Source organism: Drosophila obscura, unplaced genomic scaffold (assembly GCF_018151105.1).
Source record: "Drosophila obscura isolate BZ-5 IFL unplaced genomic scaffold, ASM1815110v1 contig_208, whole genome shotgun sequence".
Taxonomy (NCBI): Eukaryota; Metazoa; Arthropoda; class Insecta; order Diptera; family Drosophilidae; genus Drosophila; species Drosophila obscura.
In genome coordinates, this window is record NW_024542799.1 from 2,965,531 (window position 1) to 2,988,854 (window position 23,324).

Consider the following 23,324-nt stretch of genomic DNA (forward strand, 5'->3'; position numbering starts at 1 on the left):
AAATCAACTTAATAGAGATTTCTTGTTGTTTTTTTCCCTCTTGGCCGCTGACGGATTTCTCTGGGATAAATTGAATTACCAAGGTTTTTTTTTTGCGTCTCCTTCGCACGCAGCAGCAAATGCCGCCCCACCTCTGCTGTCAGGTCTGGCTTCGTGCTTGTCGCCTCGAGGGGAGCAAAGCCAGTGATGCATTGCCAGAGGCCAAGACGCGCGAGCTGCATCGATGCATTCCTCTCGCGCAACTCTTTTGTTGTATTATGTCGGAACGTGTTCGAATCACCTGGTCCCCCCTGCTGGGCGGAGTAGGCGTAGGGGGAGGAGGGAGTATGAGTGGGGAGTGGATGACACACGCGACAAGTTATGAAGGTGTGGAAGGGGTTTCAGTGGGGCCAGTGGAGAGGCAGCCCTTCAATGCCGCCTAGACCAAACCCTCGGCACGTCTGGCGTCTCCGATTTCATGACTAATTACACGGGAACGAACGCAACGCATGGGGGCATGAGGCATGAGGCAAGGGCCAAGAGCGCGACGGGTAAGGCGAGAAGGTTAAGCGCCTGTTCCCATGAAATTATAGGGATTATATTTTTTGCTGTGTTGTTGTTGTTCCTTTAAGTACGGGCTTCACTGTACTGGCCGTGGGGCGTGGCCGGCAGCCAATTTCTCCTTCTTTTTTTTTTTGCCTTTTGGCCATTAATGAAGTAATGGAGCTGCCACAGCCACTGCCACTGCTGCTGATGTTGGCTCCCCTCCAGGGGGAAGCCCCCAGAATGCTGCTGGCCTGAGGAGGAGCATCGTTATTTGGTTTCATGCATAAAATAGCTGCACATAAGTGCAACCGACGCGTTGCAACGGCTGCAAGCTGCAGCATGAAATGTTGATGAAAATTTAATGAAATTGCAACGGCTGCAGCAGCGGCACAGAGAGAGCGAGAGAGATGATCGGTCCGGTCGGCATCGCATCGCATCTTCCTCGTTGGCCTCGTTGTTGGATAAAATGTAATTTTGCGCTGCTAGTTTTTTGAGTGGCACAAACACACACACACACAAACACCCATAGCCATGTGGCACACTCTTTCATTTTAATAGGTGTAAAAGCCTTAAGTTTATAAAATTATGCTCCTCGGAAAAGTGTGGCATGAGAGGCACTGAGAGGAAACTGGAGGATATTTTGGATACTCTTGGAAAAGAGAGGTAGAAAAACCTATGGAAAGATAGTTTTAATCGAAATTAGTTAGAAATCCATCAATATGAGAGGATTTAACAGAATTAGGGATTCAAAATGTGGGTTTAGTGGAGTTAATTCCTCGCAACGGATTTGCAGGCAGCTTTTTATACCCGTAAAAGTCGAAACTGTGTACTTAGTGTTCCGCGATTCTCAATGTTGCAACTGATTACTGCTAAAAACTTTCCTAAATTTAAGTTTGAATTTCTTTCAGTGTTCTTTTGGTACAAATCGGTTGCCCTGTTGCAAGCTGTTGCATAAATCAACTTCACCTGCACCCGTGTGTCCTCTCCTGAGCTTCTGTGTGCGTCTGTTTGTGTTTTAGATAACTGCAGAGTTAAGCGCCCCGCTTGAAACTATGTCAAGCCTGCCCCAGACGTCCCCTGCCACACGCCACACCCCACATCCCACACGCCACACCCCACATCCCACACGCCACACCCCACATCCCACACGCCACACCCACCCATACACTAGAATTCATGGCACAGGGGTGGAGGGGGAGCAGCAGCAGCTTCTCTGATGCTGCCGCTGCAACAGCCATCATGTATGCTCTATAAAATATTTGTTTAAACTTGCACTCTGGCAGCACTCCCCCTGGGCACTGCCACTGCCACTGGCCCATCTCCGATACCCCACTCTGCCCCTCTCGCTTGTGGTGTTGATAAGCACACTTTGGCTGGCTGCCACTTGAGGCAACGCAACGGGTAATCACAACTTAAATGAGTAGTTTAATTTCGTTCAAGTGCAGCAGCAGCAGCAACGGGAGATGTGGAAGGGGCAGAGACATCATTTGAGAAGCTAAACATAGACGATGGTAGATGGAAGGCGGTGGCAAGCGGTTTCATTCCCGGATTGCTGATGCTGATGCCGATGCACGGAATCGTTGTTTATTGTTTTCCCTTAAATTGTTGTTTATGTCTGCACTCGGGACTGAAAAGATGCAACTGCAACATCATCAGAGCCGACAAAACAGAACACAACAGAGCTGGCTGCCTGCCTGCCTCGTCAACAACCTGACAATTTGTACCCGTCTCGAGCCTCTGGTGATGGGGCAAGAGTTGTGGCAGGCAGGCAGGAAGAGTTGTGGCAACAGCAGCAACTGCAATAAAAGTGCTAAAAAGTTTCATGCCCCCAGACTGCATCCTGTCATACAGTCCTGCTGTTCCTCTGGTGCCTCATCATACAATTTTTTAATCTTTTAAAACTGAGTTGCATTGTTTTTGTTGCCACTGCCTCTGCCACTGCTGCATTTCAAGTTGCCAAGCCAAAGAGAACGCAGAGAAAGAGAGAGAGAGAGACACAGTCACAGTCCACCCCTAAGACCGGGGCTCTCAATCCCTGTCCTTGCATATTCTTCGGGCCTAATGAGAGCATTATAACTTTGTGGCAAACTTTGTTGCGGCCCCCATTCCGTCCCATCCTTCTCAACATATCCCGCATCTAGAAAACTAAGAAGTAAAAGATGCAGAAGCAGCAGGCTAGTGTTGCTAATGAGAGAAAGAGTTTCAAAGCTAGACGTATACATAAAGAATGCGAGAGATGTACAGTCAATGCTCTCAAGAGCGGACACAGTCATACCAACTGCTGTGCGCTTAAGATCTTCAGGGAATACTTACTTAAATGAGCACAAACTTTTCTAAAATGGAACTCTGAGAATTGGGAGAACTTTTAATAGTATTTCCACTATCCGCCGATCCACGAAAAATTGTATTATTACAGTCTGAAGAAAGTATTGAGGGTAATATCTATGGAGGAAATTATGGCAAATAAAAATGGGTATTCCTTAGGATAGAAGGGTATTTTTGAGGATATTTTTAGAGATATTTCTGATATTCTCGATGAGTATATTAAAGTCGAATTCTCGTCTAGAAGAGCTCTCCCACTTGTTTTCTGTTTCTCCCCTTATCTTTTGCCAGCTTTCTTCCTGTTCTTCTTGTGTTTTGCTATTCCTCTTTCTCTTCTTCATGTGTTATCTCTCGTTTCATTCATAATTTCTGTCGCATATGCAAATGCGGGGGTTGTTGGTTGTTGCTGTTGGAGTGTTGCAGGATATAGCTGTACCTGTACCCCCTCCGTGATATGTCCCTGTGTGCATGGTGGAAGAGCGGTGGTGGGTGGAACTTTGTCGCGTTGTCAAGCATTTGTGGGCGATGTTTCTCTATTTCTGTTATGTTGCCGTTGCCGTTGCCGTTGCCGTTACCGTTACCTGACTGGGAGTAGTCCTGCTGTCCCGACTCCCCCCAAGTGTCTGCTGTCTGTCTCCAGTGCTCTTCTCCAACTCCTTCCACTGATGTGCCTCCTTCTGTTGTGTCTGCCACTGTCGCCGCACGTACACAGAAATGACATCAGTCTCCTATGGGGGGTGGTGGTGGTGGTGGCTACTCCTGCTGCCTGTTCCGGCTGCATCCCCTGAGTAAGGAAATTAAATACTCAAAGTCGGATGTTGGTGAAATTTCCGTTTGGAAAATGTGTTAAAATTTGCCAAACTGTGGAAAGTATATTCCATTTATTTAAATCAGAAATTGTTGCTGCTGCTTTCGCTATCCCCCACCTCCACCCCCACCCTCACCCATCTCTTGTGTTGTTGTTTTCCCGCCCGTCCCTTCTCTTCCTCTCTTAATGGCAGAGAAAGAGCAATTCAATTCCATGGGAATTTGTATATGTATAATTTTTATGTCCGTTTAATTGCATATTTAGGCCAATTTCAAATTATAATCAATTCTCTTCACTCCCCTCCCTCCCCTTCCCTTTCGCTCCTCTGATATGCCCCTCTGGACACCCCCTTTCAATTAGTGCGGCTTTAATGACATTTGGCCTCTGCCTGCTCCCCTGATAATGCCCTGGTCTCTCGGTTGTTGTCGGTGCACTTTTGCCCCAATTTCCTACTGCTGCTGCTGTTCCTCCTCCCCTCCCCTCCCCCACTACTGCACTTCTGCAATGTGGCCACTGCGCCAAAAAATGCAATGGAAGGCGATATAAAAGGCAAAAAGGCTTTGCAGCCTCATTTCTCGTTTCTCTTTGGCCTACGCCTCTGTTCTGTTTTGGGCACCCTTTGTTGCAGTTGTTGCTGTTGCATGTAACACTTTTACTTGGTGGGGGGCATCGGCTATGCTATCCCCCCACGTACTCCCCTTGTGAGCCGACTTGGTACAAATGTCACGCAAATGTGGAGCATGTCATGTGTTTTTTGCATGCAAATGCAATTCACACGAGGAAGCAGAAGCAGAAACTGAAACAGAAGCAGGGGGAGCAAGAAGAGCGTGGCGTGCGGTGCGTTTCTCTGGGTTCTCCCTGGGTTGATCGCGTTTACTCTTGCATGCTGGCCACATGGTGAGCACTGCGAGAGGCAGTGGAAGGGGAGAGGAGAATGAGGTTCAGTTACATTACTTTTTTGTTGCCGATAATATGTCTTGGTTGATATATTGTGAACGATAAGTAACAGAGGGGGAAAACTAGAGATGTAAGAACCAGATAACAAAAAGGAAAAAAGTAGAAAGAGAGAGAGAGAGAGAGAGAGTAGAAGTAATTGAGGGTATCAAAAGTATAGCAATAATAAAGGAAAAACTGAAAGAACTTTAGCTAAGATTAAGGTGAGGCCTACCATATTTTTGCAGGTGAATGAGAACGAGGCTCCAGCAATCCTTTCTTTTGTGCTCTCCCAAGAGAGAAATTAAAGCCAGGCAAAGATCACGAGAGTCTTTTCGGATTCTTTTTGTGTTTCCAACTCCAATGGGAATCCATTCCCAGTCACAGTCCCCAGTCCCCCCCAGACCCGGAGCCAAACCGTGATAAGCGGGTCCCCCCTGCTCCTTACATCTCCCACTACCTACCATTTACACCACTTACACGCTGCTCCGCCCTATCGATATTCATTTGTACATTTCACTTTTTTGGGTTTTGGGGTCACCTAATGACTCTCCAGCGTTTAAATTTTATTTTGTCCGATAAGCCGTCGACGTTACTGCCTCTGGTCCCCTGCCTCTGTCCCCTGCCTTTGCTTCTGAAGTCTGCTGCTTCTGTTGTGCGTATTGCTGCTGCTGCGTGGAGTCTTAATGGCTTATCAGACAGGCAGTGTGTGTTGGAGTGCAACCCTACCTCCCTTCCTCCGCTTCCCTCCTCTTCCTACACCTCGAGTGTCGAAATCCCCACTCTGGTTCGGTAGGCCGCGCTTGACCCAATTGGTGGGCGGCCGAGAGAGAGAGAGGGAGAACCACAAGAGAAATGGCCTGCCGGTGGTCACAAGATTTCGATTCGGTTGAGTTTTGAGTAATTGCTGCACTCCAGCTACAGTTCCAGTTGCATACGAGTATACTGGAATATATACTACTGGAACCGCATTCCATTTGCATCTATAAATAGGTTCCAATTTGGAAAGCAAACACAACACGAAGCTTCCAAATGAGCTCATCCGCTTCAGGAGGGCAGAGAGGGAAGAGGGAAGGACGTAGGAGCGGATGAGGGAGTGGACTGGGTGTGTGTGTGTGTGAATTCAACAGGATCAACCGGAACAGGATATCCATTCAGCTTATAGATTATTTCCACCAACATTTCTGCCGCTAATTTATGAGCTCTTTGTTGAGTTTTTTCATTCCGCCCCCTCCATCCATCCATCCAGCCATCCATCCATATATCCCTGGCATTGCGTGTGTGTCAGAATACAACCGTTAATGCCCCCATTGTGCTGTGTTCCTCCTCTCATCGCTGCGCGACGTCATGGCCATCGCCATGGTCGGGACTTGACTGCCTTTGGTTCCACTTAACTGGTCACTGGCGGCCTTTTAGCCCGGCCAACAACTGCTGACGTCGTCGGTCTCCTCCAACACAAAAGCGTGTAAATGTTGCCACCTCATGGCGTCGGCCGTCGTCCTGGCGCCCTCGTCTATTGCCATTTCTCCGACATTTTCGCGGAGCGTTGTAATTTCCTCCTTGCCTCTGCCTTTGCTCCTGTTAAGGGGGAGGGGCAGAGAGGCGTTGTCGCTGCGCTGACATCTATTCGCGTACAAATATTGTTTTAATAATTCACGCTTTCTTTAGTTAGTCGCTCCCTCGTTTCCACTGCCTCCCTCCCTCTGCTCCCACTCTGGTGTTGCCTGCTTAGCCAGCAATTAAGTTTCTTCATGGCTATAGAGAGTCATTGTTGACGAAAATTACGGTTGTTTGTACTCCCAACAAATGCAGCACTATTACATGTCCCAACCGGGGGTGGGCTGGGGGTGGAGTGGAGTGGGAAGTGGATGGTGCAAGGACACGAGCAATTGAGGGTTCTGTTACTTGCACGCTTTAGTGTTTCTCAGCATCAAAATTCATGGGAAGGGAGTTGCTCTCCCCTCCTCTCCGCATCTGTCTGTCTGTCTGTTTGTCGCTGGCAGAACACTGCAGTGCACTTGGGTTACCAGAACACAGAAGAACACAGAGAGGGAGGTATAGAGAGCCAAAGAGAGTGGGAGTTGAAGTGGTCTTCGTTTAAGCACTTCTTAAACATTGCAGCAGCAGCAGCAGCAGCAGCAGCAGCAGCATGTGAGTGTTGATTAATGCTGCTCACTGCGCACAGTGGAGCTCTATCTGGGGTGGGGGAGTATTCAGTGTAGCGCATAATCACATCACAAGCACATCGATGCTCCATCAAAAAATCACAGCCACTCGTAATGTAATTTGTAAGATGTGTGTAATCTTTACTCAGCAATGCAGCAGATTCCCCGTTCAGCCAGTACTACTTCACTTTCACAGCTGAGTGTAAAGTGCGCTCAGAGAGAGCAGCATTGGCTTCGAGAGTAACGGACGATCGCGAGATATTCCTTCCAGCACAGTGGATATAGTTTTAGATTTTCCTGAAGAATTTCCTAAGAGACTTTTTTTTAGGAAGTTTAATTATTTATTTTCGTGTTTGCTGCCTTTTCCGTCTCCCAAGGGGCAGTTCAGAAACGTCATCTCTGGCATGTCCGTTGCTCGTTGTCCACCCCCCAATGGAGCTCGATTTCGTCATCGTTCAACACATTCTACGCCCCCTTTTTGCGTTGGCTTGTAATTTGTTGCTTTACGGGTATTCTTTTGCTGTTTTCTTTTCCAGTTTCAGGCGCTGTTCCTGGCTGGTTCTGGCACGCAATGTGCTCTACTCTCTCCCCCCCACGTAGCACTCTCCTTACTTCCTGCTTCCTTGTGTTTTTGCCTTCATTTGATGTCTACCCTTCTCCCTCTTCTTCTCTCTATTACTCTCTAGCCGTCTGCTGTTGTTTCTCTCACACGGTAATTAGATTTCTGGGTTACTTTTAATGTTTCTTGTTCCGTTTTTCGCGAGACTCCTTTGAGTTGTTGGATTGTTTGTTTAATGGGCTAATTACGTCTCTGGGCTGTAGCTTTACCCGCTTTAGCGCTGACCCCACCATTTGGCTTTATCTTTTGCGTTCTCTTCAAATAAAAATGATAACCTTTAACCCCACACACACACACACACACACACACGCACAGCAATCCAAATATTTCATTAGAATAAACTCAAATAAGCCACAGGATATCTGTCTGTCGCTCTGTCTGACAGGGCAACGCATCTCGCGACCGCATAAGGGCGGCAGGGGGCGTGACTGCTGTGGGGGGGAAACCCATTAAAGTAATGAGCTCATCTCGTGATGTTGTAACACGCCCCCCTGCCTGCCTGCCAGCCTGCCTGCCGTCCCTTCTCGCTGTTTGCATTTGGCTTGTTCATTCTCCCCGCGGAGGTTGACAAACCCAGCCGCATCATCCCCATCCTCATCATGATTCTGTGGCACCATCCAGTGGCAACACCAACACCATTGGCGGTGGGGCGGCACAGACGCAGCAAGTGTTATGTGCTCTGATCACGCAGCATTTCCTTGTCCTTGTGGGTGCCCCTACCCACACCGCCCAGGGCAGCAGCAGCCTCTGCTTTCGCCGCTTCCTTTCTAGCCCTACTTTTCCATAACGGAACCACAGGAACAGCAAGAAAGAAAGAAAGGCGTCAAATTGTGCGTTACAATCGTGTCACGCCCCCAAACGAACCAGAAGCAATCTCGCCCCTCGTTGGGTCACGTTCTTTGGACCAAAGAGATAGAGAGAGAGCAAGATAGAAACGGCATTCCTTAACCCCTTGATGCCAGCTGTGAACCAGCAGGGGCAACAAAGGAAACTGCAAATTTGAATCATGGGAAACTCATTGCGGATGTCCTACTATAAGTTCAGGGCATAGCAAACTCTGGCGATACTCTACTATTGTGCTGCTGGGGTAGTACGAGAGTATGAGGATTTGAAAAGGATGATTTGGGATATGATAAAAGAAATGTTTCCATTTATAGCTCCCATACTGGATCAGAGCTTTCAGCTTTCCCATTGAAAGATCTGACGAGATAAAAGAGCTACCATGCTAAGATTTTTTATGAATTTTCTTGGCTCCCTCCACCACTATCTCCCCCCCTCTAGTTGGGTACACACAACAATTGCATATAAAGGCTATATTTTGATTATTTTCCTAGTCAATTTTTGCATCTTTCTCCCACTGCGATTGTATCCTCTACCCCGCTGTGTGTGTCTACGTGACTATTTTTTAATTGTATGCCCTGGTACTCCCTCCTCTTAATCCCCCTCCCGCGTCCAACTACTCCCGCCCTGTGCACGTTCCTATATATAGTAACTTTAATCTCCATATGGCTGCGGCTGTGCTCACACACGCCATCCAGAGATTGATTTTTGTCACATGAACTTGTCAAAGTGTCCCTGAAGTCGGTCAATATCGTACACTATGCACAAATATAGTCAAAAGGGAGGCACATCAGCATGCCCAGGCTCTTGGCTATTATGATTATTGCTTTTGGTTCATTTGTTTAATGGTCTCTGAGGGGGCAGAGCGAGACAGAACCCGAAACAGATCTCTGGCTGTTTGGTAATAGATACAAGTATCCCCTGCCTCTGCAACTGTCGGCTTTCAATTTGCTTATTAAATGAATATATTAGCTTAATTTTGTTTCCCATTCATTGGCTTTAATCTCATTAAGGAGGTTTTCCTCAATTAATTCGGAATTTCCAAATGGAATTTCCTGTAACTGACTAATTATGTTGCCACAATATGGTATTTGATGGGATTTCTTGTTGAAATTTTATTTCTCATTCGAGCCCAATAATAATAAAGACTTTCGTTTAACAACTCTATTTGCTGTAGGAATTCCATTTAAAGTTCCATTTTTATTAAATTCCATTTAAATTGTAATGTGATAAAAACAATTTCACTCTCCGCTCCTCCACTCTCTCTCTCTCTCTCTCCCTCTCTCTGCTGCATTTCAATTGAAAACTCATAAATTCCATCAAATATTATTTAACTGCAAAAGGAATTTAATATTTGTAATTTATTTGTTTTATTGTTTGTTTTACCTTGGCCCCTTGATGCATAATTTATGAGTTTTTCCGTGCATTTTTCCGTTGATATTAATATATTTATTTATTTGCTATGAACAGAACTTTTCCAAACAGAACAGAACCTGTGCAAATAAATATATTTGATGTATTTATGAGTGCATTTATTTATTGCACTCACTGTTCGTTGCTCTCTGCCGCACCTTCATGGAATATTTAAGCAAGGATATCTTTCAAATGGGTTAAATGCAATGTTTTATGCATCAAATTCAATTCAAAGAGCTGCTTGTCATGTCCAACGTCCGCTAGTGGGTCTGGAGGAGGGGGAATGTTTTATTTAATCTTTGCGGAGGGAGCCCCTTTTTGAAAGATAATAAATAAATTGAGAATTTATTGTGTTTTTATGCCCTTTTCTTACAGTAAAAGTGGGTATTAGAAGCAAGAAAGGAGGAAAAACTGATCGACACTTGCCTTATTACCGGGTATCTTTGTCTCGAGGCACCAGGTCGGGGTCATTAGCACACATTTATTATTTCCGCACCAACAGATGTCCGTTGTTGTATTCGTTTGTATTTGTCCGTTTGCACTCGTAGGTTCTGGCCGTGTTTATCCGTGTCTCTTTCTGTTTGTGACCTAATCGATAGCACGTGAGGCTTAAAGGTGAACGACTGTGTCACTACGGGTTGAACACACAGCTAAGACAAAGCGAAAGTGGCGAGTGGAGGGGAATGGGCGCCGCTACACGGCAACAGGACGACAAAGCAGACGTCACACACAAATTGACTTTTTAAGGAGGCAACAATGTGGCTACAGCTGACGACGCCAGGGAGGTATTGAAGCTTGTGGTGACTGGGGAGCCAGAACCCCCCACGTCACACAGTATAATAATAATGGAGGCGCAATAAAAAAATGTGGGCGAAACAGAACCATTTCTAGAACAGAACCTCCCCAAAGACCCCTCCACGGAATCTCACCCAGTGACTGCCAAAGTCGTTCAACGTTCTACATTTTCATATCATTCTGTATCTCTGTGTGCCTGTGTGGTGTCTGTGTGTGGGCGGACGACCCTTGTGGTGGGGGGCGAGGCTGTCATTGGGAAATGACGGCATTACGGCATTTACAGTTAATGCCTTTATGTCCTCGAGGATTTGCCTTGACATGCGGTCGCCCAAAGGGAAAGGGAAACCCCTGGGGGAATCACATTCTTTAGCATAAAATTTGATTTTATTCGGGTAGAAGAATGCTTTGGCCAAAACTATTTAGGAACAGACGACGACGACTGTCTGTTAATCTGCCAAAAGTAGTTCATATGCTAAGTGGGATAGGAAGAGCGAGAGATAAAGAGAGAGACAGAGAGTGTTGTTTAAAATGTGTGTATTGCTGGGGGGGGATTTTGAAATGAAAGAAGTTTGTTTTGATTGGGTTTATTTTTACTCTGCTCTTGATTTAAATTTATAGTGAAGTATTATTCTTTGTTGGATTTGCATATAGTTCATCATTAGCTATGTGGCAGTTTATGGTGGGGGAATTTTCCATTTAACAAGCATCCATAACTTTCGAGGGTTTTCCTATCCATTCGTTCCTCTCTTGTGTGTTGCCGTCTTTCAGGCGCATTCAAAGCCGCAATTTCCAATTAAGTATTCATTTCGTTTTGTCAACTTCAACAATGGAAATTCATTGCTTGTGTGTGCCACAACATCAACATCATCAACAAAAATAACAACAATAACCATAACTATAGCCTAGAATAACAACACATCCATCCACATATGACCCCCGTTGGAAAAGCTCCTTTTATCCCCCCTATTCAACACACACACGAAAAGTGAAATAGAAAATTACAATTTCATGTCACACACAGACACACACCCATAAACCTTCTCAATGTACGGCTTGTCAGCAGGAGAGAGAATCCGAGAATTGGTAACACGGGCAACGTTTTACTGTTACTCTCCATTTTCTCCACCACACATCAACTATGAAATATTCGTATCGTATCGCATTTTTGTGTGTGTCTCCCACACGTCATCCTCTATTTAAATTGAGCTTTTGATACGGTACATTTTCGGCGTGTAGCTGTGTGGCTGTGTATGTGTTTGCAAGGGTTATAAATTGCTCTCTAGGCACACTGCACCACCTGTCGGTCATTGGCAGAGACTGTGGGGCACACACACACACAGGTGACCAGGCGGAGGAGGGGGACGGTCAGTCGGTCCGAAATAACAAAACAGCTGCCAAGCGGTAATCCCAAAGAACATTACTCAGGACTGGGATTAGAGGAGCAGAGGAGAACGTACTATAAATACCCTTTCGATAAAAGAAAGGGAGATTAAATTGTAACAAATAGCTCATGGTCCAACAAGCGGTTAAATAGTCCAGTAAGCAATAGATAAGGCCTTCTCTAGTGATTCCCAGACAGTGATATTTTGGGTAAATGTAATACATAAAATTGTATGATTTCCCAAACAACTTTTCAGCTTCAATTCTTTGTAATGAGTGGACATTAATTCCCTAAATTGTAGCAAGCAGTTTATTGCACGAGTTCCCAAGCAGTGGACACTCTTTACAAGCTGAAGATTTGGAGCATCACAAAGCTCAATGCTCCCCCATAAGATTATCTATTATTATTGCTCTTTCTCTCCTATTCTGAATGGACTAATCCAGTCAGTGACATTTTATGTTTAAGCGAGTACGAGTACCAGTACCCGTACCAGTGCCATAAAGATATAATGATATAGAATTTCCCAACAAACATTCCAGCTTCTCTTTTTTGGCTGCTATCCATTTGTACCTCTCTCTGTCGTCTCGTCTGTCGTTCGCTTCGCTTCGCCGTGGAGAAGGTTGCTTGACCTCCGTGAAACTTTTCTCGCTGTTGTTGTGGCTGGGTTCATGAACTCGCCGAAAAATAAACTTTGACTTTTTTATGTGCAAATCCATACAAAACTTTTATTGCTGTTGTTGTTACGGTGGATTTTAAAGCGTTACACGTTGTGTTTATCAAGTTGAGAGCGAGAGAGGACAATAAAGACAGACGTCGGGACGGGACGTTAGTCCTGCTTAAGGGTTGGACATTTACGTGTATCACTGCTAAGTAGTTAACTGCTTATCCAGAATAAAGCACCGCTTGTGGTTGGAGGGATGAACTTTGTGATCGAATTTGACTGATTTTCAAAGGTATTCACTGCTTGTCTCTTGCATAGTTAACTGCTTGTGGTAAATGGCATACGGGCATCCAAAGACAGAGTGTTTCTGTCCCCCACCCTAGGCAATGTTGCCGCTCTTCACTGGCTGCCGCTGCCGCTGCCAATGCCCAGTCAGCAACGTCACTTTCCTACCATTTTCATTTCGATTGGCATTTTATGGCTTTTCTTGGCCATTCTCATTGCGTTTGGCTTTCGGAATGGCACTTGGTTGAGCCCCACTTGAGTCTCCGGCTAAAACATGGCTTTAATAATTAATGCCCTGCCATGCGGAGCGACACAATGACTGGATATTAGCTAATGCCACAAAATGCATCCTTCCCCGCTGCCAACTACCAGCAGACAGCAGGGACAATTTCATGCCAGCTGCACACACACACACACACACACATACAGCCAGACAGACACTGACACACAACAAATGCGCAACAATAACAATTAAAATGTGAAACTGCAGCAGCAAGAACAACAACAAAAACAACAATCGAAATTGCCGGGGAGTGTCCAAACCGATGAGTGAGAAAGAGATGTACAGCTATAATCGTACTCTTCTGCTACTTTGTGGCTGTGTAGTTCAACCTTGGCCTCGCTCACGCCACTCTGCAGCTCTATCGCTCGTACGTATCTCTTATCTGCTCTCCACTATCCACCATCCACTCCACACCCCTTCGCTCCGCACTCCGCACATTGGAGACCATAATTATCCAATTGAACAATAAACAGATGCCTGCCAGGCCTGAGTCAATAGACAAAAGCAATGCGAAGCGGGGGAGAAGTGGACAGAGAGAGACAGAGAGGATAGAGCCGTGCCGTGCCTGTCTGAGCCTGTCCAGCTGGCAACATTTCAAACTGCAGTTGTTGCTGCTGCTGCTGTCTCTTCCACTGCAGCTATATTGAAGTTGTTGTGTTGCTGCTGTATCTTCCACTACAGTTGTTGTTACTGCTGCTTGCTGCTTCATTTGCTGTTTTGTGGCTATTGTGGGATCGTCGAGAGCGAGCTGCTCGTCTGCAACTGCAACTGTTTTTGCCTTCTGGCTGATGAGAATCGCGCCGAGCCGAGCCGAACAACTGTTGATAACTGTGATTTCTGTAACAGAGTTTTGCTACTTTCAGGTATCTGCTCTCTTCTCTTTTACTCTTCGATTTGACGCCTCCACTCTTCCCCATTTAACAGTTTACTAACGATGAAATGATAACACTAGCACTAACACTAACACCCATTTACTCACACTCCTCTTTCCACACCTTCGCAAATTCGGGGCTGCAGGCTTCAATGATCGAGGCAGGGCAGAGGCTGAACAATCAATAGAAACGTAAAACTAGCCGCATATAAAAAGAAAACAGTATAATTTCAAATACTAATATTAAAAAAAAAAAATCACTTGGCATCTCTATTGCACAGCTCTGGCAGGAGTTCAGTTTCTGTTGCATCTGTTGACAAGGGTCAAGGGGATGGCAGGGGAGATACTGGCTGTCCTGGTGTAGTTGTCCTACGATGGACGTCCTCTGGGGCCAAGTCAAGTGTAATAATGTGCCAAAAACGTTTAGACAGCACCGGATGCAGGACAATTGCAGGACTCCTGCTCCTCGGCCACTGCGGCTGTGGCTGTGGCTGCGGCTGGTCTGCCTGAATGGACATGGGTCAGTGACTGGGACTGGCACTGGCAGTGTCCTTTGTCTGGCAAATGCACATTTAATGAATATTTATTAACGTTAACTAATTTTGGCTTTTGCTTTTGTTTAACTTTACTTTGCAGGTGCAGCAATGTCCCCAACAACCGCAAGGACTAACGAGCAGCATCAGCAGCAACAGCAGATGTCCGACGAGGAGTTGCAGCGGCAGTAGGCGAAACCACAACAATTTTATATACCCGAGATGCGTTTTTGCGGATCGGACACTCAAAAGTTAGTCACACACACAACGCCGGATAGATAGAACCCCCTGCAATCCTACAAGTCCTGCAAATCCACACACAAGGCAATGCCCTCCAACTGCAACTTTTGATGCGAACCTTGCGGCACCTGCAGAGAGGCCCCCGGGAACACCCACTTGACTGATAGTTTAAACTACTACTAAAGTAAACCACACACAGAACACGGCATAAACAAACTTTTAATTAATTTTAATTAAGAACAAAAACGACCCGTAAATGCCAAATATGTTGTGTTGTCCAATCTGAAAAGCTGAAGGCTGAAACAATTCCACACGAAACACTGAGAGACCGAGAGACAGTAATACTACTGAGAATTGTACCAGTAGAAAGGCTCAAAAGTTGGGAACAGGAATCACATCTTCTCATCCACTTGCATCACCATCATCAGCGTCACCATGGGCAACAAGTGCTGCAGTAAGCGGCAGGATCAGGAACTGGCTTTGGCCTATCCCACGGGCGGCTACAAGAAGTCCGACTACACCTTTGGCCAGACGCACATCAACAGCGGCAGTGGCGTTGGCGCCGGCGGCCTTGTCCAGAAGCACAACAATGGCGGCTCCCTGGACTCGCGCTATACCCCGGATCCCAATCATCGTGGGCCACTGAAAATTGGCGGCAAGGCTGGCGTTGACATCATCAGGACCCGCACCACACCAAGTGAGTGAAGTAGAGACCTTTGCCCGATCTAATATTCGTATTATCATGAATTCGTAATTAGTTTGGGGTTTAATTCCCCGATGGGGATAGTTGGGTTGAGAGAAGGGGGGGAGGGTGTTAGGGAAGCAGTGGTAATTTCTGCTTTTAATTAGCAATTTCACTTTTTGCCTGCCACAGAGATTGGCTTTGGCTTAACCTTTTGCGGCCCTGTGTTTGTATATTTATTCGTAATGTGTTGGCAACGAAACGAAGCAACAGCAACCTACTTGCAACAGCCATAATTAGAGTCAGTCCCTCTCTCTTTCCCTTCTCTTCTCTTCTGGTCTCTCTGGAGGCCCCCAAGGAAACTCATTTGTGGCATGTGGCACTAGCATTGGCGGAGTAAGCAACGCAATACCCATATTTGCACGGGTAATACGACGACAGTCGTTAACCTTGACCACCTTCTAGGGTGCGTGCCACAGCAACGAAGGGGTTACGAACGATATGATGGGGGATCTGGGCTGGGGTTGAATTAATGCCACTGCGGTCTGGGATATTGCATAAAACATGATGACATTGTGTGGCTTTATAGAGTGGGGAAAATTATAATATGAAAACAGAAAAAAAACAGAAAGAAAGGGTACCTACGATCCCTCCTTTGACAGCTATATGTATGACATTATGACTCCTGCAGCAAGCGGAAACTTATCATTGAAAGCCAAAACTGAAATAACAACAGGCAATATGTACTCTACAGGGTGAGAAATCCCTCCTGGGGAAATGTACTAGTAGTTTCCACATTTGTTTTATTTTTGAATGGCATATTATTTTGATGTGACCTGTCATGGGGCTTTTCCCGCTCCCGGTTAGACCTCGCATGCAAACGATTAGCTCTGACAGCAGTTCTATCCATGGCATGGCTTGGCATAGGCGGGGGCTCGATGCCCCGTTAAAGCCGCTTAGGTCGTGTAAACCCATCAAATGCGCCGAGAGAGGTTGAGTGCTTGGCCAGGCCAGTGATTTGTGCCTCTGTGTCCCTGGCTTTGTCAGCACGAACATTGAACATTCGAATGGATGAAAATACAAACTACACATACGAGGAGAAGGAGGGCAGCGAAGCGGCCAAGGCAACAAAAGTATGGACAGTCGGCCACTGCAGTTTATTTATGCGTTCGCTTTGCTTTGGGGCCTAAATCAATTAGCCAAATGCAAGTCAGTGCCAAAAACTGTGGCTTGGCAGCACCAAAATGAAATTGTTTTTGTTTTGGGAAACTCGCGTAAAGGGGCCCCAGAAAGTATGCTATCCAATTTGCATTTGGCACCCTGTCTGCCAGCCAAAACGAACCCCTACTTGAACTCATTAAATTCTAATTAACTTTTGATGGGATGCGACAGGTTCGGACGTGGCAGGAGGCAGGCAACAAAATATATAAAAAAAAGTAACATGAATTTTCCCAATTTGTCGCCATAAATTGCAATTTTACGGCTGCAAATCAAATTTACAGACCCCGACGCCAGACACCAGAAAATTGCCACTAACTCTCTCGTTACACTCCCTGTCTCCCTCTCATCTCCATAGCTGGCGTTCCTGGTGTCGTCCTCAAGCGCGTTGTGGTGGCCCTCTACGACTACAAGTCCCGCGATGAATCCGACCTGAGCTTCATGAAGGGCGACCGCATGGAGGTCATCGACGACACCGAATCCGATTGGTGGCGCGTCGTCAATTTGAGTACGCGCCAGGAGGGACTCATACCGCTGAACTTTGTGGCCGAAGAGCGCAGCGTCAACAGCGAAGAGTAAGCATAGGAGAAAATCCACTCTAAAGAAACCTCCGCTAATCCTGTTCCTTTTTTTTCTCGTTAGCTGGTTCTTTGAGAACGTGCTGCGCAAGGAGGCGGACAAGCTGCTGCTCGCGGAGGAGAATCCACGTGGCACCTTTCTGGTCCGCCCCTCGGAACATAATCCCAACGGTTACTCGTTGTCGGTGAAGGACTGGGAGGATGGACGCGGCTACCACGTGAAGCACTATCGTATCAAGCCGCTGGACAATGGCGGCTACTATATAGCCACCAATCAGACGTTTCCCTCGCTCCAGGCTCTGGTCATGGCTTACAGCAGTGAGTATTGAGATCGATAAGAGATTTGGGAGTGGAAATCATTAATGATTGTGTTTTTTCCTTTCTTGAGAAGAAAATGCCCTCGGCCTGTGTCACATACTGTCGCGTCCCTGCCCCAAGCCCCAGCCACAGATGTGGGATCTGGGACCAGAGCTGCGCGACAAGTACGAGATACCACGATCGGAGATTCAGCTGCTGCGGAAACTGGGACGCGGCAACTTTGGTGAGGTCTTCTACGGCAAGTGGCGCAACAGCATCGATGTGGCGGTCAAGACGTTGCGCGAGGGGACCATGTCCACGGCTGCCTTCCTCCAGGAGGCGGCCATCATGAAGAAGTTTCGCCACAACCGCCTGGTGGCACTCTATGCGGTTTGCTCGCAGGTTAGTTTGCTAGCTCCTTTCAGTTGCCATCCAAACATCTTTCTAACACTTGAATCGAATCCCTTTGCAGGAGGAGCCCATCTATATTGTGCAGGAGTACATGTCCAAGGGCAGTCTTCTTGACTTTCTACGCGAAGGCGATGGCCGCTACTTGCATTTCGAGGATCTCATTTATATAGCCACGCAGGTGGCCAGCGGCATGGAGTATCTGGAGTCCAAGCTGCTCATCCACCGCGATCTGGCGGCCCGCAATGTCCTTATTGGAGAGAATAATGTGGCGAAGATTTGTGATTTCGGACTGGCGCGTGTCATAGCCGACGACGAGTACTGTCCCAAGCAGGGCTCCCGCTTCCCCGTCAAGTGGACGGCGCCCGAGGCCATCATCTATGGCAAGTTCTCGATCAAGTCGGATGTCTGGTCGTACGGAATACTGCTGATGGAGCTCTTCACGTACGGACAGGTGCCCTATCCGGGCATGCATAGTCGCGAGGTGATCGAGAATATCGAACGCGGCTTCCGCATGCCAAAGCCAACCAATCACTACTTCCCCGACAACATCTACCAGCTGCTGCTGCAGTGCTGGGATGCAGTGCCCGAGAAGCGGCCGACCTTTGAGTTCTTGAATCATTACTTTGAGTCGTTCTCGGTCACGTCCGAGGTGCCGTATCGAGAGGTGCAAGACTAAGAGGAGTCCCCAGCAAGCGACGCATCACCACACACACACACACACCACCCCACAAAACTAACACACTCCCTCTTCACATACACACGCAAACATACAACACATATATAGTACATAAAGTTATACATATATTATACATTTATATGCATATTTACTATAATTCGTAAGACTTTTTAAAATGGCATCGTTGCATACCAACCAGCAGCAGCAGCAGACATGCATCTACATGAACTCTACTCTAAATGTATGTCTTTAAGCGTATTCAGCCACAATTGAGAAAACCAACAGCAAACAAACAAAAACAAAAACCACAAAAAAAAAACACAAGATTTTATATTTTACACGCAAAACTATTTTATAATTTATATACCTAATTGTATGTACTATGGAAATAGCAAGTATTTAACTAGTTTTGTAAGCTTAACAAGAAGTGAAAGTGGAAGCAGAAGAAGAATAGGGCCGAAAAAAATTGAATTTCTGATCGAATACAGCCTCTAACGATTTAACGCTAATGCTACTTTAAACGGTCCTTAGGTGCATTTTATGTATAAAAAAAAACAAACCAATCTACAACTCAAAAGTCTTTGGAACTCGTTCTACTCCGCCCTCTGCTGAATAGTTTTTCCCCTCTACTTTTCATGTGTACACGCGACTTTATATCGACTAAGCCAAGTATTATTTAACTCAATCAATCACGACACTTGTGTATTTTCAAATTGTTGCTAAATGATGAAACTCCAATGATGGCATTTACTTACTACTTCCATGTCAACCAGATCTATCTATCAAATCAGACAACAAATATGAATACTATTTTGCTGCTTCCTCCGAGTAGTTGAGAGGCTAAGAAAAATTGCATTTTGTACAAATCATTAAAAAGGAAAAACGAAAACGCATTTCAGATTCGTTGCTAGCGATTAAACCAATGAATGTTTATAGTACATTTAAGTTTATGCCAAAATAATTGATTACTTTTCGTTTTTGTATACTTAAGCACAAGGCACACAAACACACACACACGCAATAATTGGGCACTGTCCATGTAGCATAGATCCTGCATATCCTGCAGCGTTTGCCCGCATTTAGTTCCTCTCTCTCTCTCCAGAACACGCTGCTCCTTGCGTGTGCAGCAAAACCGATCGATCAATAGCCCATATGGATAAACTGCTATCTCAAGGGTTTCAACAAAAATGCTAAAGTTTTGATGATAGCATTACGATATCGGTATCTATCATTGAATCAATCACTTAGCTACACAAAAAAAAACACACACACAGAGATGGATGCACTTGAATTGAGGATGCACTTGATCTAATTTATTTGACTTTTTGTTATAGTTTTTTTAGTTTACCGACTACCGTCTATGGATATAGTATCTAGCATATATATATATATATATATATATATATATATATTGTGTTGGCCATTGTGTGCACATTCTGTAGCATAAAACCAAAGTTTAGCATTTCGTATTGAAAGTATACATATATGTATTTGTAAAGAACTCGAGGCATTTCACACACGACAACAAAATCAAGGACTGGGAAAAGAATAAGGACAACCAATCATTGTATGAAATGGCATTCAACGCAAATACCACAACCACAACGGAATCATTGCAGATAATTTACGAGTAATTAATATATTGTTATAATTCAAAGGCAAAACTGAAATTGTTTAGCGTAGTTGATGAATTTTTGTATATAAACTTGACATAAACTGTAGCGATAAAGGCAAATTCAATTTTATAATAATACAATCTGGCAACTGTAACTGCAGGTGGCAGGCGATGGTACAGGTGGCACGCAAGGCATCAACAAGAACTAAAATTTCACAACATTTTTTATATACAAAATACAGCGGCAATCAAATTGAAAGATTTTCAAAATCGTTCAGCCTCTGCCTGGAAAGGCGTGCCGCCTGCAACCCCAACCGCCCCTCAGAAATTGCATTATAATATTATAAACAACATATTAAAAATGAAGGATGAATAATTATAGAACTAACAAATCGAAATTATCCTTTAATTTGTATATTGGATAAAAGAGAAGAGTTCCCGGTGCGAATATGCGAGTTTAATATAAAAGCTGAAGAATTTAGTTGATGTAAAATGATGATAGAAATGTGTCCGTTAAGTCGGTTTGGTGTGTAATGCATAATAATAATACAATTAACAATGATAATAAATAATAAAATGGAAAAATATGTAATAACTAAAAGAGTTTGAAAGTTTTATTCAGGAAAGGGTTAAAAATGTAAAATCTTTTTTGTCCTTGATGCCACCAAGCAATCGGGGATATTGTTCCAACTATGAGGAGGCGGCCAAGCCCAAATCGGACTAAAAATAGCGGAGATATAGCCTTATAAAGGACCAAGGATCAAGGATATGAATGAAAAATGACAGAGAAAGGTAAGACTGGGGAAAATATCCTTGATCCTTGGTCCTTTATAAGGACTCCCAAAATCGAGGATTTTCTTCCGATCACGAGGACACGTACGCGTAGGACACGAATGAAAAATGACAGAGAAAAGTAAGTATTTCAGACTGGGGAAAATATCCTTGATCTTTGGTCCTTTATAAGGACTCCACAAAATCGAGGATTTTCTTCCGATCACAAGGACACGTACGCGTAGGACACGAATGAAAAATGACAGAGAAAAGTAAGTATTTAAGACTGGGGAAAATATCCTTGATCCTTGGTCCTTTATAAGGACTCCACAAAATCGAGGATTTTCTTACGATCACGAGGACACGTACCACGTCCTGATTGGTCGATAAATAACGGAGTTATGCTTTCGGCCATTTGAGCCTAACAAATTTTATTTGCACCGTGGCGCCCCCATGATCACCTACTGCCATGACAGGAGTGCTAAAACGAGCGATGCAAGGGGGTGTGGCGTGTGGAGCCCTGCTCCGAGGTGAGTCCCTGACTCCCGGCTGGCTTATTAAAGGTATCCATTATTAATCCTCTACATCCTCTTAGTGCAATGCGCCGTGCGGTCGTCAGGGCATCAAATATCGTATACTGCATTGAGACTGGTCCGGAAGTCGAAGGCCGGCCGGTAACGTGTGCAAACACCAGCCTCGTCCGGATGTCATGAAGGTCTGAAGAGTCCTGCCTGCCAGGTGAAGTGTAAGTGTTGATCGTGGACAAACAATACACCATGAAAAAGCCTTTAACCGTCTTGATTTTCTTTTGTAGTTTCCCCTTCGGCGGCCCAGTATAATTAATTGAAATTCCGATGGCAGCAGCTTTGCTTTAAGCAATTAAAACCATTATAAATAATATACTATTATATAATATACACTATGCTACAAAATACATTGGAGCAAAATTTTTGCTGTTGTTGAGACGCCTCTATTGATGAACGGCGATTTCTGGAAATACCATACTTATACAGTTGAATATAACAATCCAACTGGTTTTACACATAATTTAAAGACTTCCTCATCGGTTCCGGATGGCAGGACTATAAATGTCAATACATTTCTCGTACGATCAGGACGTGCCACACCAACTCGTGATTGCGGACAAAGTTTACCAAATCCTTTGCCGTTATGGTCCTGTGAGTTTGAGAGAATCATAATAAGAAAAAATCATACAGGATGTTGGGGTTTTTTGCTTTTTTGGATACCAAAAAAGTTGAAATTTTTTTATTGTACGGTTTCTTTGTTTATTATTATATGTATAGTTGTATATATTATCATGAAATCGTTCCGTTTAAAAATTGTTCAAAGGCAAAATTGTACATAATATGTACGTAAGACATGTGCCATATATGTATGAATTTATTGTTATATTAGGTGTTCGTTTTGTTTCATTAGTAAGTAATAGTAATGAATCAATAATAATGCAAATATAATATGCACCACTTGTTTATACTCTCCTAATTGTGTGTACCTCTACCACTTCGTTTGGGATCATTTTTGAGGATGTTTTTCAGAATAAAATGTCTATTTTTGTGCGATACGATATAGTATTTCAATATTCTACTACTAATATATATTTAGTACTCGTATGTATTTATGGAATATGAATTAGCTATTTAGCAACGATATTTGACTGTCCAATATATGTATAGAACAGTTTGGGTGTATTGTTTATTGTATGTACAATAAATTCGTATTACTTTTATTTATTGTTTGGTCGATCGTCTCTCCATAATGGATATCACATCTGACCTATGCTCGAATTAAGCTGGATCAGATCTGGCATCCGAAATGGACATCAAATCGTATACCTTTCGGTTGGGATAATCCCAAATGCATATAGGATTATCTCAAGCCGCCATTCGTTTCGTGCACAAGAGAATTATCACGTTGTGAACTTTCTAAATACAAGTATTCAAGTATTATGATTGGTTATTGGAATAATTTTAAATATTAATAGATACCAGCCAGCGGTCACTTAAAGCCAGCATCCACTCGTATTGAAGGAAAATGAACTAAGTGCCTGTGGAGACTGGGGCCAGAGCCACACACTCTTTGCTGTGAAAATACAAAACCAAACCAACCATTTCTAACTATCCGGAAATTTGTTGCAGCAAACTATGCCGTATTCTCAGAACTGGTTGGTTTTAGAATTTTCACGAGTGACGGCGACAGACCCATTACATCCTTGCTGTTCGTAAAGGCTAAGACCCGAAGTTACGATACTACCATTCATCTAATCTAATTAAATATCCAGTTCAGAGGATAACTCTATGCCCATTCAGAGGATAACCTTAAACAATTCAAATATATAAATAATCTTCTTCAAAAACATTTAAAACTAGTGTCTGACGCCCCCC

At 44.6% G+C, this 23,324-nt stretch overlaps 1 protein-coding gene across 3 annotated transcripts in view; it reads left to right on the plus strand.

Moving 5' to 3' along the window:
• Positions 1–19,095, plus strand: part of LOC111074763 (tyrosine-protein kinase Src64B) — a 33,483-nt gene extending 14,388 nt beyond the window's left edge. Inside the window, exons 2-7 of one of the 3 annotated variants that reach the window (XM_022367696.2) lie at positions 14,538–14,858; positions 14,913–15,371; positions 16,933–17,149; positions 17,217–17,470; positions 17,541–17,851; positions 17,922–19,095. In XM_022367696.2, coding sequence (XP_022223388.1) covers positions 15,110–15,371; positions 16,933–17,149; positions 17,217–17,470; positions 17,541–17,851; positions 17,922–18,536 — 1,659 coding nt within the window. In that variant the 5' untranslated portion in view covers positions 14,538–14,858; positions 14,913–15,109 and the 3' untranslated portion in view covers positions 18,537–19,095. Of the gene's footprint in view, positions 1–14,537; positions 15,372–16,932; positions 17,150–17,216; positions 17,471–17,540; positions 17,852–17,921 lie in introns of all 3 variants that reach the window. The other 2 variants (XM_041594100.1, XM_022367697.2) reach the window with 2 other exon arrangements.
• The last annotated feature ends 4,229 nt before the right edge of the window (positions 19,096–23,324 follow it).